Source organism: Arachis stenosperma, chromosome 3 (genome assembly GCF_014773155.1).
Source record: "Arachis stenosperma cultivar V10309 chromosome 3, arast.V10309.gnm1.PFL2, whole genome shotgun sequence".
In the NCBI taxonomy this organism is placed as follows: Eukaryota; Viridiplantae; Streptophyta; class Magnoliopsida; order Fabales; family Fabaceae; genus Arachis; species Arachis stenosperma.
The window spans coordinates 6418690-6433969 of NC_080379.1; the positions used below are offsets into that span (position 1 = coordinate 6418690).

The 15280-nt window shown below is 32.6% G+C and overlaps 3 protein-coding genes across 8 annotated transcripts; 2 read left to right on the forward strand and 1 right to left on the reverse strand.

Annotated features, from left to right (window-relative positions):
• Window positions 1-1207: 1207 nt before the first annotated feature.
• On the forward strand, window positions 1208-6371 carry LOC130969309 (uncharacterized). 6 transcript variants are annotated; one of them, XM_057894974.1, is made up of 10 exons: window positions 1210-1456; window positions 1653-1712; window positions 2161-2433; window positions 2849-2948; window positions 3579-3635; window positions 4020-4125; window positions 4739-4821; window positions 5360-5421; window positions 5569-5665; window positions 5961-6367. In XM_057894974.1, the coding sequence occupies exons 3-9, from the start codon at window positions 2189-2191 to the stop codon at window positions 5663-5665; spliced, it is 750 nt and encodes a 249-aa protein (XP_057750957.1). In that variant the 5' UTR covers window positions 1210-1456; window positions 1653-1712; window positions 2161-2188; the 3' UTR covers window positions 5961-6367. The 6 variants fall into 6 exon arrangements, with proteins under 6 accessions (XP_057750956.1, XP_057750953.1, XP_057750954.1 ...); XM_057894973.1 differs by having other exon boundaries at window positions 1208-1456; window positions 1653-2433; window positions 5569-5635; window positions 5961-6371; XM_057894970.1 differs by having other exon boundaries at window positions 1209-1456; window positions 1653-2433; window positions 5995-6370.
• A 3636-nt stretch (window positions 6372-10007) lies between these two features.
• On the forward strand, window positions 10008-12405 carry LOC130967712 (gibberellin 2-beta-dioxygenase 6-like). Its single transcript, XM_057892701.1, has 3 exons — window positions 10008-10541; window positions 11250-11574; window positions 12175-12405. The coding sequence occupies exons 1-3, from the start codon at window positions 10060-10062 to the stop codon at window positions 12403-12405; spliced, it is 1038 nt and encodes a 345-aa protein (XP_057748684.1). The 5' UTR covers window positions 10008-10059.
• Window positions 12172-15133, reverse strand: LOC130967713 (uncharacterized). The gene is made up of 3 exons (XM_057892702.1): window positions 14992-15133; window positions 14168-14643; window positions 12172-14031 (listed from the first exon to the last, which is right to left on the reverse strand). Exons 2-3 carry the CDS (start codon window positions 14639-14641, stop codon window positions 13621-13623), a joined length of 885 nt encoding a protein of 294 aa, XP_057748685.1. The 5' UTR covers window positions 14642-14643; window positions 14992-15133; the 3' UTR covers window positions 12172-13620.
• Between the last annotated feature and the right edge of the window lie 147 nt (window positions 15134-15280).

The window sequence follows — 15280 nt, forward strand, 5'->3', positions numbered from 1 at the left end:
ATTTCTATTTAAAGAAAAGTATTCTTAGTGCCAATTTAATTTTTTTTTGTATTAAAATGATTCATTTTTTTTGGTTTACAGGTACTTTTTTTTCTACCTTAACTTGTTCTATTAAGAATGTCATATACGGCTTTGTTGTATGCGGACCTACCAATTATTCTCTTCTTCTTTTCTTAAATTTTCAATAGATATTATTCGATAATTAATAATATTATCAAACTTAATTTTTATCTAAACTAATAATATCTAAATAAATAAAAAAACAAGACATTGTGCATGTATAAATTTATTGGCTAAAATCAAACTCTTAAATAAAATTCAGATTCATAATAAATTAGTTATTGATCCGACGAGTTAAAACACACTATGAAAAAAATAAATACTAACACATATAGTCTTATATTGTTATATTTTATGTTTACCTATTATCTTAATTTTTGGTACCAACTTATTGAATTTACACAATTAATGTATTAAATATCAAATCAAATACTTAATTTAATGATTTAAAACTATCTTTTTGTCTCTCTCACAATTTTTTATATAATAAAATTGATATTTAAATAAATACAATTATTTTTTAAAAAGTATAATGATTCCCCCACCTAAAACTAATAAAAGTATTGGTTGTGACCCTCCTCCTCCCTCTTTGGGTTGCACTTGCACTTGCACACATTCCATGCTTGAATTTCTTCCAAGTTGAATGAAGTGAAAGGGCACATGTTTTAACATGGGAAGTGCAAGTAAGACCTTATACAATGATCATTGCCACTTTGACCAACCTCCATATATAGCTTCACTTCCTCTTATGTCTACTTCTTCTTGCTTATGTCTTTTCCTTTCTTTTTCTTTTCCCTTAAAAAATTAACAAAAATATTTTAATTTCAAATATTTGTTAAATTATTGATAATTAACAAATTATTTATTAAAAATTAAATATTTTTTTACATATGTGTTATGTAATTCTACTATTAATCCCACACTCAATAGGGAAAAAAATGGGAAAAATTAACAAAAAAAGCAGAGGTGGACTCCACAATGATTAGCATCAAATGCTTATTGGGATTCGCACTGTTGCTGAATTCCAAGATCCACAACCATCCATTATTATCTTTTTTATTTTTCTGCAAAAATATAAAAACTTTTTTGCTTACTTTATTTTCTCTTCATCTGTTTCCTTATTGGTGGAGCTGTTAAGCCATTCTTTGTCTCTCTCTTCTGAGAGAGAGATACAGAGAGAGAGAGAGAGAGAGAGAGAGAGAGAGAGAGAGAGTGTTGAGTGTGTCACAAAGCAGAGAAAGAAAGAAAGAAAGAAAGAAGGGTACCCCGCAACCCCAGAAAGTATCAAATGGCAAATGGTGAGTGATTCAGTAAATAGCATTTTTGAAGTGAGAGAAAACCCCCAAAACCCACAAAAGCCACCCATCACCACCAACTAGCCCTCTCAGTCGGAAAGGTAACAGCTTTCTCTCTCTATCACTTTCTCTCTCTCTATCCACTTCCCCATGTTCTGTTTCGACACGTTCAATTTTTATTTTTTTCTTCCATCTGTTGCTTAGGGCTTTTATCATTCCACCTTTGCAGCACCTTTGTTGCTCCATAATTGACTCCTTTGAAGCTCAAGTTTTCATCTTTTTCGTTTTTTGTTGCAGGCCACTGATTTGGGTTTCTCTCTGTGGGAGGGACTTCAACTTCAGCCATCGCCTTTCTCTGTGGGTTGCTCTACCTTTCTCTTTTTTTTACTCTTCTGAGTTTCTGGAGCTAAAGTTTCGATTTTTGAGTGTTTTTAATCGTGGGGTTTTTAAAATTTTCCTGGTTGATGAATCTGGTATGTGTTTGAAGTAAGGTAGTTTGATGAACAACCTTTTTGTTCTGCTGGGTGTTTGAGCTGTAATTTTTGCTGGATTTTCCTTTTTCCCCTTCCTTTTTTTGTGAGGAATATAAATGATTCTGGTTTTGGATAGATACCCTGAACTTGTCAATTGGTTTAGACTTTGTTATTTGTATGAAAATGCTTTTAGCTACTACTTGTAGCTTATGGTGATTTAGGGGTAAATCGTTAGAGACAACTCTTAAAGGAAAAAAAAGGGTTTATAAAGGGATGGCAGCAGAGTCAAACGCTGGGTTTCACAGTGAAAGTTTAGATTCTGCTTTGAACAGGCACGCAATATCATTTCAGCCTAGTGCTATGAATAGCTTGTCTGAGATGGTTCCAATGGGAAATTATTTTGGGTTGAGTAGTAGTTCTGGTATGATATATTCTCCAAATTCATCCATCATTAGTAGCACCAGCAACCCTGTCATAAGTCAAGCTGGTAATTCATCTGGCTCCTCGCTGCTTCTTGATTCGGTCCCCGGGCTGAAGCACGACGCAGGATTGGCTGTTGAGTGGTCTGTTGATGAGCAGTACAAATTGGAGGAGGGTCTTGCAAGGTAAGTTGTTTGTTGTGAATAATTAGTTTTAGCTTCCCGCCTCCCCTCAATATATGTCACATTGATGCATAGTAACTTGCTGCTAGATCATTTCGGTTTGAAAATAGTTTTCGGTGGTGAGACTTCTAAGTTGTTATTAGGGATGAAATGATTGTATCAGCGACTTGTATATGCATACTGTCATCCTACCATGATGCCTCTCATTCTATTTGCTGACGTTCTTGTGTTGTTTTTCTTATTACAACCCTGCCTTCAATTTCTAAATATGGGTTCCGATTGGAATTTGAGTCATTATTCGTTGTCCTACATTCATTATTGTAAAGTATGCTTATGTCATTGTGCTAGTATTGTCTTGCTTGTTCTAGTCTTATGTTTCCTAACCCTTGTTTTCTTGATTCTTCTGTTTTATCACTAGATATGCCGATGAGCCAAGTATAATGAGGTACATAAAAATTGCTGCCACATTGCCTGATAAAACTGTTCGCGATGTTGCTTTGAGGTGTAGATGGATGACAGTAAGCACCTTTTCTTTCAACAGATTCTCCAATATTTGTATTTTGAGCATTATTAGTGATGCCTATGCTGAACATGGGTATAGAAGAAAATTTGAAATTTGCAATGCATTATGTTTTCTTGAAAATGTTGTGATTATTTCATGCTATTCAAAATTTAGTTGTCTCATTTCCTGCCACCCAATTCCTCATTTACCGTAGTTTTTTATAGCTGCAATGACTATGAAAATCTAGATATGCAAGAAATTTTTATGACAACGTAAGTTATCAGTGGTTTAAAGGCAGGGATTTAGATTTTGGTCGTAGTCATGGTGGCAGTTCCAGCAATTGGATAACACTTCTAGAGAATATAGCTGATGGAACTTGCAGTTGGGTCAAATATGGTTGCTGTAGCGGCGTTGTGGCCATAATTGCCATTGCCAACTGCGGTAGTAGAAAGTTACTTTTCATCTCATGTTGGTTAGATTATATGTTAGGGTTGTAGATGAAGTTTTATCCACAACATATGAAAAATTTGCACCATGTGAACGTAATCCATTAATCATTATGCATGGGAGATGGGTGGTTATGCTGTGATTGCACTGTATTGTCCTATTATGGAAGCTTAAAATACTGACAAAAACCTTTTCACAGAGAAAGCGGAGGAAATCAGAAGACCACAATCTGGGAAAGAAGGTCCATAACAGAAAGGTAAGTGAATAGGAGGCGTATCCGATAGCCGATACTGCCATATTTTACTGAATGGTTCTATATTTTCACATCTAGTCCATTAGAATTGATTCAAGCTTCTCCGAATTCACAAACATACACATATGATATTATTGTGGGGATATTAGTAAATTCCTCATTGATGTTATTGTTGTTTGTGACCAAACAGGTACATTATACGAAAATTAGTTCCTTTGAGTACTCTCAACTTGCTTAACTTGACTGTCTTGTCAATGATGATGGTGGTGATAACACTTTAGCTGTGTTGCATCCCATAAATAGGATTCCTGTTTTGATAATTGAATCAATGTCTTTAGGATCTAATGTTGATTGAAGAACCAATAGTCTAAAGTCATGCTTCTTCAGGATAAACCAATGGACTCAGCTTCGAAGACAAACATGGCTCTAAACCCTAGCATGGCCACATACATGTCACGCCAGACTGACCGAAGTCAACGAATAATATATGATGGTTAGTATATCTTCTATTTTTATCATTACTATCTTAGCGAAAGTTCTCATCATCTCTTAATTGTCTGCAACTCAATTATTTTAAATTTTATACTTACTACAAGTTGAAAGTGAGAGTACAAATACATTAATGTATGACACAAGTAGCCCATGCGGCGTTGGATCCCCTGAAATTTTGGGACTACAGTTTGATCCCCAAATTCCACTTCTGTCCCCATTATTTTAGTTGGTCCCCAAACAACAAAAAAAGGACAAAAAAGGGGGGGGGGGGGGGTTCACATTGTTAATATTACTCATTCTTTATCGATTCAATATCTTCATGGTGTTCTAGGGTGTAATTCACTGTAGTTACTGTTCAGTCATCTTTTATATTCAGACAACATTCTGGTAAGCCTTTAGTTTGTATCTGGTGAATGAAATGCCAAGATATTCTTACTTCGTCCTTGTTTTTTCGTACAATAAGAAACTATTCTTTTGGTTTGGTTATTCTTTATTTACTTATTTATTGTACTTGGTTATGTAATATCAGATTCTTGCCCTGACCCCAGCTTTTAATGTCACGGGGGATCATTGTCCTTATTTCATCCAGTGCTTTCTTCCTTGTGTACTATCAGGAATTTGTGGTCCTTTGAGGAAACTCATGGAGCAGAATGCTCAAGCATTTAATCAAATCACAAACAATTTGTCTAGTTACAAGGTGAACTGCTCAACCGAACCATTCTATTGTTTTATTGCTGATTATAAATAGTTGCAGCTCTTTGCAAATATTTATAATCTTAAACCATGTTACTAACTAGTTCAATGTCTAAAATATAAATTTGTGGCATTTCACCAACCAAGGTTTTTTTCATGGATAATTGATTGATATCATGTTTAGGAAAGATGAAAATGTTAAGTAAAAGAAATCATCACATTCACATATGGCGTCAAAAGTTGTTTTTCATGGAACACCTTAGCCATGAACTCTCTCTCTCTCTCTCTCTCTCTCTCTCTCTCTCCTTGATTCTAATATATAGCTGTTATTAGAGCTTAAGCTTATTAGAAATTACTATGGGAAAAGACTAAATACTTGTTATTTGTGTAATATGAATTAAGCATGAATTTATATGCAAGTGGTTTTATGCTTTTGGATTTATTTTCCTTTCATGTGACTTTTGTTTACATTCTCATGTGATGTACATAATGTTGTTTTCTGAATCCATGCTGCAATAATGATAGTGTTCTTTGATAAACAGTTGCAGGATAACATTGATCTCTTTTGCCACACAAGGCACAACATTTGTTCAATTCTTAATGAGTATGTGAATCCTCTGAATAGGACTTGATTAATACACTAATTCATTTTAGTTTTCATCTTCATCTTCATCTTCATCTTCATTTTCATGTTGTACTTGTAATCGATGTATATAATCTTTGTGAAATCTCACTAATAAAGTTTGTGCAGCATGAGAGAGATGCCTGGGATTATGAGTCAAATGCCACCGCTGAACGTCACCATTAACGATGATCTTGTTAGTATTATTTTACCTGATAGAACTTAGGTAGGCTCTTCAATTTCTAGTATTTTATATATGTATAACCATGCTTCCTTTTGTTTATGTCTGTTTTGTTTTATATTTTCAAGCACATGATTAATTAAAATCAATTGTCCACAGAGAATATAAATAGCAATAAATATGAAAGGAAGGAAATGAATAAAAAGAAGAAAGTATAGCAACCACTTTATGATATGATGATTTAGCTAAATTACCTAGTTTGTTATGTGAAGTTTTGAAGCATAGAATATAATAATGTATAAATAAATAAATTATAGAACTTGATTGGTTTATGTATTAGCAATTCAAGAGGACAAATTGCTGACTCCATCAAGATTGCCTCAGTGTAGAAGAGATTGGCATTTTTTACGCGGAAGCCTACGCTTCGAGCGTGGTGGTGCTGAATGCGATTGAGGAGCCAGGGCATCACTGAATCTGCACAATCTCAAGAGTCTCTAATCCACCATCATCTTTGATCTCACTGCTTTCTGGTTTATATTTTTTGTTTGAAGGGAAACCTGGAACTGCTGTTGTATAAATAAGAAACATTTCTCCTTGCAAAAAATTGAAAATAGGAAAGCATTTAATATAACAATGGCTTGAACTCAATGCAACCCTTATTGTTTTTCATAGTATTATTGGTATGTGTAGGAGGAATTATTGTAGATCTATGATTATATGCTAGTTTGCATTGCAATGGAAATATCATTATTTGCATTACTTGTTCATTATTTATTGTACATTAAAGAATCAAGTTGGTAACAGATTCCTTCTTGAGGGGGATGGATCTTCAAATAGTTTAATTGATGCTTGCAATATAATATTTCAGAACTTTACTCAAAAGGGTGCAGGCCTCTTCTATTGTTTATATTTATATATTAAAATAATTAGGTTATGCTTTAGACTGGTACTCTAGTAGTTAGGAAAAGATTAAAGTATCCTTTAATTCTGTTCCTTAAGTGGAGCATGCATTTTAATTAAGCATAGCATGCCACAAATATAATGGACTTTATATTCCTCTGATCAGTGCGTGCTCTGATACCAATTAAAGTACTAAAAGTAGTTTTGGAAAAAAAAATACTTTATTTAATTAGGTGCAGCCATATTTATATTTACTGGTTTGCCATATCATTTATATGTACATAGTGCATCTAATAACTTATCTAGAATTTTATGCATTTTTTTAGATCAGTGTATTTTAAAATACTTTTGCATCTAAGTATACAAAATTATCAACATACACATTTGTGGAGTAAATCAATTTTTCTATTTGGGTCTGAATTTGTTAAATAATTTGGAGGTTGACAAACTATTGGAACGTGTGAGGCATCACATCATGCGATTCTTTGTTCAATTCAACTTATTCATGTAACCAACAACCGGCCCTGTTGAATAAATAATGATAATAATAATATTTTTTCAAAAAAGCATCAATTAAGTGCCATTGGTGTTATAACTAAAGTGCCACTAATAAAGAGTAGAAAAATTTATTACCATGAAAGAGTGATGCTTCTACTCTCTCAAGACCTAAGAGAGATTGATTCCAAATTCAAAATACTTATTGGCATGAATTATGAACAAGAGAAGTGGCAAAGGGAATTCAGGCCTTGAGAAATTCCAACTGTTGAAGATTTATAGGTACAAAAGGAGGTTTTGCTTTTTAAGCTTTTAAAGTAAAACATATAACATAAGATATATATCTTTAGGACTTCACTCATTTATAGGTGTTGACTCTTATCAAGTCTAATCTCACACAGGTTTCACAAATCATTATCCAATCTAGTATAAATAAAAAGTCTAGACCTCCTAATTAGCTAAGTTTATGCCTAGAGCCCTATACTTCTAAGATGGATCAACTTTCAATCTTGGTAGAATTGTTATATTTATAATATATTAAAAAAAGACCAAAGTCATATTAGACTGTATGCTATGGATAGGAAATACTTTGTGAAAGAATGAATTAAGTTTTAAACTTTTAATCCTTTTTACCAGTGTTAGAATTTAATTTTTATGCACAGTAGAATATTACGTACACAACTAATCTTACAGTGTTACATCAATAAATGCAATCAATTTTTAAAACTCACTTTTTAACATTTTTTACCCTGTTTGTTTGTGTATCAAAATTAAATGCTTAAAATATTAAGATATTATATACAAATATATTTATAAATAAAATCAAATAGCTTATTTTTTCAATAAAGAATATATATTTATCTTGAAATTTTTTTTGTCCATTATAAAATAAATTGAAGAGTAAAGTATTATTTTGCTCTCCAATATTTTAATTTAGTCACTAACGTTTCAAATGTCTTATTTCAGTCTACAAAACTTTCAAACGCCCAATTTCAATACTAAAAAAGTTTTAAACAGGTTCAATGTTTTTCACCATTAAAGTTAACACAAACAATTTGTATATTAAAGAGCTAATAGCATTCGATTTCAGTATATAAATAAAATCGATCCACCAACTATTACTAATATAAGTTTTTCTTTTAATTTTGAAACGTTGATGATTGATTGTTAGGATTTTGAAATTTTGTACAAAAAGAAAATTGAGAAGTGTTACATGAAAATTTTAGTTATATTTTTTTAACATATGAAAGAATATATGACTTAACTATTAACATTATTAACATCCACATCAATCATTTCGTTAATTATTAGGATCAAATTTAATGATAGGACCACATTGAACTTGTTTAAAACTTTTTAAGATTGAAATTGAACGCTTGAAACGTTAAGGACCAAATTAGGATTTGACCCAAACACTAAAGATCAAAATAGTACTTTATCCTAAATTGAACATAATATCTAGTCTTCTAAAAGCAATGACCTACTTGTATCATTACTAGATTCTCCTATTTACCTTCCTCATACCATTTGACACGATTAGTTATATAGTTAAAGCAATATAAATAAAATTTTTATCGAGTCAACTTGAGTTAGTTAAGTGATTAGCTTACTTATTATTCACTAAAACATATATCAGATAATTCAAATTTTATTCTGTCTTTGTACATGTAATAATCTATTTGTTAGCGGTTATTACAGTGGTAAGAAATATTTACAAGTTATTATGAAAGTGGTTGTTAAAACAATAATGTCACCTTATTCTCACAATAGAATATCTCATGGGTATTTTCCTTAACTATATTTTCTATCTATGCAAGTGTTTACCCTAATGAGAGTTTTCAAATTGAGAAAACTAATTGTATAACTATAGAGATGATCATCACGAGAGACTAGACATATTGCAATTAGCAGTGATTTCGGCAAATAGATGCAAAGACAATAAAGAATGAAGACAAAGGTAAGACATAATGCCATTAAGATAGCACCAAATTTCGTTGGACATTGAAGAATACTACATACAATGTAAGACATTTAGGACAGATCAACCACCCAATGAGCATTTGCTATTTATCTTTATGCACTTTTGGTGGAATATCCTGTTTGGCAAGCAATCATGTTTTGTGTCTATTACTCTTAAAAATAAAATACAAGTCAAAAGTGTATACAACCTAATATCCTATAAAACATTCAATATTCATTGTAACTTAAGGGTCTATACTCTATAGTATACTCTATATATAATGCTGACCATAAAGGTTTCTTTCCAACCGTGGGATCTATTTCTTTCATTTTATGTCTCTTAAGTCAAAATATTAAGTTAGGTTCGTTTGAATCCTCGTTCGTTCATATTTGCCAACTATATATATATTTTTCTTTTTGCTATGACCTTTAGAATTTACACTTTTTTTGAGTATCATTCAACACTTGGCTGTCTCTCTGACAAATGTCAAGGCCTCCAGAGTCCGGTTTGTCCTCAGTGTTTGTCCATTTCATACCTTAGACAAATATTTAGATAGAAATTTAAACATAATTGTATTCGTCTGAAGTTAATCATCGAAAATTATCAGATAATAATTTAATTAAATATATTAAATTATTTAATAATTTTTAATTATTAATTTTACATGAAACAAATATGTGTGAATTTTTACCAAATATTTAAGATGTTAAAAGTTTTTTTTTAGTCTAAATCATATATGTATTCTTTTGTAAAAGGTAATTTTGTTCAAAATGAATAAAATTACTAGAATATTATCATTTTAATCTCACGTTTTAATCTGTGGTGGTTAAAAGTCATATAGAAAACAGAAATATAAGTAATTATAAATATTTTAAAATATGAATTAAATATACTCAAATAACATGAATTCTTTTTTCTCCTTTTCTAGAGCACGTACTCTTGTCCCTATTCTCCAATCCACCTTATAAATGCATTTATCAACTTAGTCTCCAATAGGTTTTTCTTCCTTCTTCTACTACTACTTGTCATCACACTCACCCCAATACAAAAACAACTAAGTTAGCTATAGCCAATAGGTGCAACAATGATGATAGATTCAAACCCTCCACTCTTGCACCATTATCAAGCACTTCTAAGGAAATCTGCCAAACTCCAACATGCTAATAATAACAAGAACAATAATAGAACTTTTGAAATTCACAATGATCCTATAGTGGATGAATGTGAGCTTCCACTGATAGACCTTAGTGGTCTTGAAAGTTGTAATGCCACAGAAAGAGTGGCTTGCACTGCAGCAATATGCAAGGCAGCATCAGAATGGGGATTCTTCCAAGTAGTAAACCATGGAATAAGCACTGAGCTACTGAGGAACATGAAGGAAGAGCAAATGAAGTTGTTTAAGGTACCCTTTGACAGGAAGGTCACTTGTGAGATTCTGAACAATCCTTACAGATGGGGAACACCAACAGCTACTCGCTCAAACCAGTTTTCTTGGTCAGAAGCCTTTCACATTCCTCTCACCAAGATTTCTAATGCAGCTTCCTGGGGTGAATTCACTTCTTTAAGGTATATATATCACTCTTTTGTATATTGCTTTTGGTGACTTATAATCTTCCTTCTCAACATGGTTTTCTTAATACCTTCTCAAAGCTCCGATTCGAGAATAAAAGAATTGATGTTGGTTAGAGCCTTAGATATTTGACAATCCTGTATTTTAGTTGAAAATCTTTCTAGTTTTTCCATCCAAAAGGCTGAAAACTCTAAACTTTGATTAAGGAAAATAAGTGTCACATCACTTAAATCAACTTAGCACTGGTATGCACAAGCATTGCTAGTTTACTACAGAGTCAAAAGAATGTAAATGGAAAATTTGGAAGAATTATGATAGTTTTTTTATCAGTCAAGCCATGCATAGGAAAGACACCAACCATGACCAAAATCACATGATGGAAGTGTAACTTTCTCTTCTAACTCCTTGCATTATGATGATAGTTATTTGAGGTTTAAGAACCAATTCAAAAATTTATTAGAATATGTAGAATGAGTGAATGATAACTACTAGAATCAGTTATTCCATATCTTGACAGGTTGGCTTTCAAAAATTTATTGTTGTACATGCACGGGTCCCTCTCGAGTAAAATAATAGTTTGGAACCAACCAGAATTCAGATAACAATTTAACAATGGGACAATAGAATTATTGCACATGCATCATGCATGATCTCACGTTTAGGAACTGCAACTTAATTTGTTTGTTTCTAACTTTTGGATGCAGGGAAGCAATCAATGAATTTGCACCAGCTATGTTAAAAGTTTCTAGATTATTAGCAAGCATTCTAGCAGAAAACTTGGGCTACCCAAATGATGCAATTGAAAAACTCTGTGATGCAAGCACATGCTTTCTGAGATTAAATCACTATCCATCATGCCCAAAATCCCAAGATGAAATTTTTGGATTAGTACCTCATACTGACAGTGATTTCCTTACAATCCTTTATCAAGATCAAGTTGGTGGCCTCCAACTCATGAAAGATTCCAAATGGGTTGCTGTAAAACCAAATCCAGATGCTCTAATTGTTAACATCGGTGACCTTTTTCAGGTAAAAACTTATATGGAATTATTAGGTATTATTGAAACTATTCAAGTAACCATAGTTACTCTATTTTGTTACTGCCAGTAGCTTCCTTTCACTTTCAATCAATCATTTTTAACATATATATCATTCTTAAATAGTATGACCAACTACCAATAAGAAAGTTATATAATAATACTAGAACTAAACACGACACATGCCAACTTTTTCTCTATTATATGCACAAGAGTCAAAGAATCTATAATTCATCCTTTGACAAGAATAAAATGGGCCACCTATTACTTATAATACATTAATACCTTTGTCTTTAAATAAACTATGTCTCTTTTGAAGGCTAAGAATTAAAATTGAAAGAAACCTAAAGTGAACCGGCTTAATTACTCTCCAACATATTCAATAATAGAATGATTGCTGAACACAAAATGGGTATTGATACAACCCCTAGTGCCAAAGATGCATGCGTATTCAAATTTTCACATCAATTCTCTAATAATACTACCCTTGGCTATAGAAAAAAGAAAAGAAAAGAAAAGAATTATTATATGGTCAATATATTAATGGATTCATTCACTAACAATGGCTTTCATTTTGGAAATCCAAATACAGGCATGGAGCAATGACGTGTACAAAAGTGTGGAGCACAAGGTAGTGGCAAATGACAAAATGGATAGATATTCCATAGCATACTTCCTATGCCCTTCTTACAGTACGATAATAAATGGCTACAGGAAACCTTCTTTATACAGGAAATTCACATTTGGAGAATACAGACACCGAATTCAGGAAGATGTCAAGAACATAGGACACAAAATTGGACTATCAAGATTTCTTCTTTAACATACAATTAGGACAACCAACAAAGCACTAGAGAAAATGGGCAGTTCCAATATTTTTTATTCCTAAATAAGCTTTTCTGTCCAGGTATATAATATGTAATGAAAAAAAAAAAAAAAAACAGAGTAAGCAGTGCTTACAATGCATCCAAGTAGAAGCACCAGAACAACATAGTTTTATCCTTTCCTATTTTATATTAACATCTCTTAAACAAATATGGATGTACTTTGTATCAAGTAAAGACGATTGAATGATCGTGCACCCAACATAAAGTTATCCAATGTGAGAGTGGTATTCAGATCTCTAAAGCTATATGAGAGACAAAACTCAAATAGAAATTGTAGAGACAGAGAGAGGTTTGGTTGTTTGTTCTACTCAAGAGCAGGTGTTGCAGGTAGCAGACAAAATGCATACAAAGGCATAGAAAATGAAAATTAGATAATCTGATTACATAGAGCTATAAAGAACATGATCATATTCATGCAAAATCATCAAAACAAAAGAGCCAATATCATATGTAAAGTCTGAGATAAGTCTTGTTCCAAAGCATGTATATGCAAATAGATTTTGCTTTTGCACTTAAGGCACTACAGAAAGCACTCTACCCCAACACATGGTCCTCCTTTCACTGGCTATGACTCTAAATATAATTTAGATAAAGGTCTAAAGTTAGCCAAACAGAACTAAACCCCACTTTATCAATGAGATAGACCGAACATACTATTGATGTAATTGTTCCAATCTCTTATTATTAAATTATATGTCAAAATATAGAAAAATTCACAAGAAGACTCCTCCATTGATAATTAACTAATCTGAACTAGGTAAGAACTGTATAATAATCAACCAGAAACATGCATATTCCACAGTCATTGCAATTATTAAAGTTAATCATATAGGATCAATATAAACTATAAGTTCTCTATAGATGACAGAAAAACAAGAGCTCATATGTTTATTATGTGTTCACTTATCTTCTACGGTTGAGCTGATGATAATGTACAATGTAATCTATACAATAGATGCATCTAACAACCTATTGCCTCATGATGTGTCAAAGTAAATGCTTTACTGTTGTGTCCCCTAGCGATGAGTGTTTAGCATTTCAAATACATTGTATCAGAATTTGAGGTACGAGGAGCTTTACACCCTAGCAAAAATGATTGACTTACAACCAATCTAGGATAAAACGTAACTTCTCGAATGATTTAACAGGTTTTAGTCAAGAAACATTGCAACCTTGTCTTTCAAAGTGCTTCTTTTCTTCGTCAAGGGGACCACTTCTTCTCCAACATGATCATCTTGACTTTGTCTAGTGCACTCATAGGTAAATTCTAAGTTATGTACAACAGATTGCTTTTCTTCCTCCTTCTCGAGGGGTTTGAAACCAAAGTACATCTCCAGAAATTCTTTAGCAGGATTAACTTGTTGAAAAGTGCTTGTAGTAATTAATTTACCAGGTCGAGTGGAACCACAGAGAGTTTCCCTTGAAGAACTAGGTGTTTTTGTGTTCTTGCAACAGGAATCAAGAGCACTGCCTGGTTCACTTTTAGTTGGAATTTGAGATTTTGATTCACCCTGTCTATTGGATTTTTCTTGCCTCTTCTTGTATTCATGTTCTTTGACATACTGCATGCACATGACAATAGTTTGAATGCTCTATTATGATGACGAAAATGGTGAACATATTTCTATTTAGATTACTTGAGCAAACTTTCAAAACACATAAATTTTCTCCATCAATCTTAACAGAGAAGAAAATTACCTGTTCTGCTATGGTCATTAAATCATCCACCGTCAACTCCAGATCATTTTCATCATCAGATGCTTGACCTGGAATTACATCAGTACTATCACGTCTATGATCCTCTAAATTTCGGCATTTCTTTCTAGATGACTTACGAGCTTGATCCATTGGTCCATTGCCTTTATTGTTCTTCTTTTGAATGGTACTACCGCTGCTTCCATCACCTTGGCTTGATTTTCTTTTTCTCTTAGCTTCACCCTTTGCATTTAAGTTTGATTTCCTCTTTGAAGCTCCCCTGTTGTGATCTATCTCTGCATTTTCCTTTTCCTTTTGAGTTTTACGATTTCCGCCATTCTCTGTAGCTACGTCCCCTTTGTCCACAGAACAAGTAGTTTCACCAACATTGTCAGAGTTACTCACATGATTGGTACCAACCTTCTTCACCATCCATGACGGTAACTGACGTTTAATTCCCTCAACAGAAGTATGCATTCCTATTATCAAAGAGAGAAAGCATTTTTAGGTTACAATCAAGCAGGAACAATAATTGAATCACCGACACAGAATACACCAAATTTCCAGCACACAGCAAGCATGGTGATTTTGTTTTTGAAGATTGTGAAAAACAAAAAATAAGCAAATTTACAGTGAAATTAAGATTTACCCGTGGAATTAGTAGCAAAATAGTGTTAACAACTTCAATTTGGGGGAAATAGGGTTTCGCAGAACAGTGTTGTTTGACATTTAAAATAGGTTTCGGAAGGGGCGAAGAAACTCCAAATTAGTAAGAAGTAAAATTTGCACGGAGACAAGGAAAAAAGAGAACGTTGGCTTCACCATACCTTAGAATTTTAGGGTTCCGCTTCGATGCCCAAATGAAGCGTAAGCTGATTGGAACTGTTCAGAGTACAGGGAATTCGGAAGGAGAAGGAAGTGGCGTTACCTGACTAACTGTCAACTGTCAATTGATTCATTGGAAATTGCAATATTTTCATTTTATGTATTTTCAAAAATTATTTTATCATTTATGCTACGTGAAAAATCAAAGGAGTATTCAAATGGTATAATTTTTTTCTATATTTATTTAAAGTTGTGAATTTGAGTCTCACTTTTAATTTAAAAAAAATCCAA

Bases quoted from the DNA above. Each gene is read 5' to 3' on its own strand.
- LOC130969309 (XM_057894970.1), top strand. From the start codon at position 2,102: ATGGCAGCAGAGTCAAACGCTGGGTTTCACAGTGAAAGTTTAGATTCT. The intron at 2,434-2,848 runs GTAAGTTGTTTG...TTTTATCACTAG, and splicing joins TTGGAGGAGGGTCTTGCAAG to ATATGCCGATGAGCCAAGTA. The intron at 2,949-3,578 runs GTAAGCACCTTT...ACCTTTTCACAG, and splicing joins TGAGGTGTAGATGGATGACA to AGAAAGCGGAGGAAATCAGA.
- LOC130967712 (XM_057892701.1), top strand. From the start codon at position 10,060: ATGATGATAGATTCAAACCCTCCACTCTTGCACCATTATCAAGCACTT. The intron at 10,542-11,249 runs GTATATATATCA...TTTTGGATGCAG, and splicing joins GGTGAATTCACTTCTTTAAG to GGAAGCAATCAATGAATTTG. The intron at 11,575-12,174 runs GTAAAAACTTAT...ATCCAAATACAG, and splicing joins ACATCGGTGACCTTTTTCAG to GCATGGAGCAATGACGTGTA.
- LOC130967713 (XM_057892702.1), bottom strand. From the start codon at position 14,641: ATGCATACTTCTGTTGAGGGAATTAAACGTCAGTTACCGTCATGGATG. The intron at 14,032-14,167 runs GTAATTTTCTTC...ATGTGCATGCAG, and splicing joins TAATGACCATAGCAGAACAG to TATGTCAAAGAACATGAATA.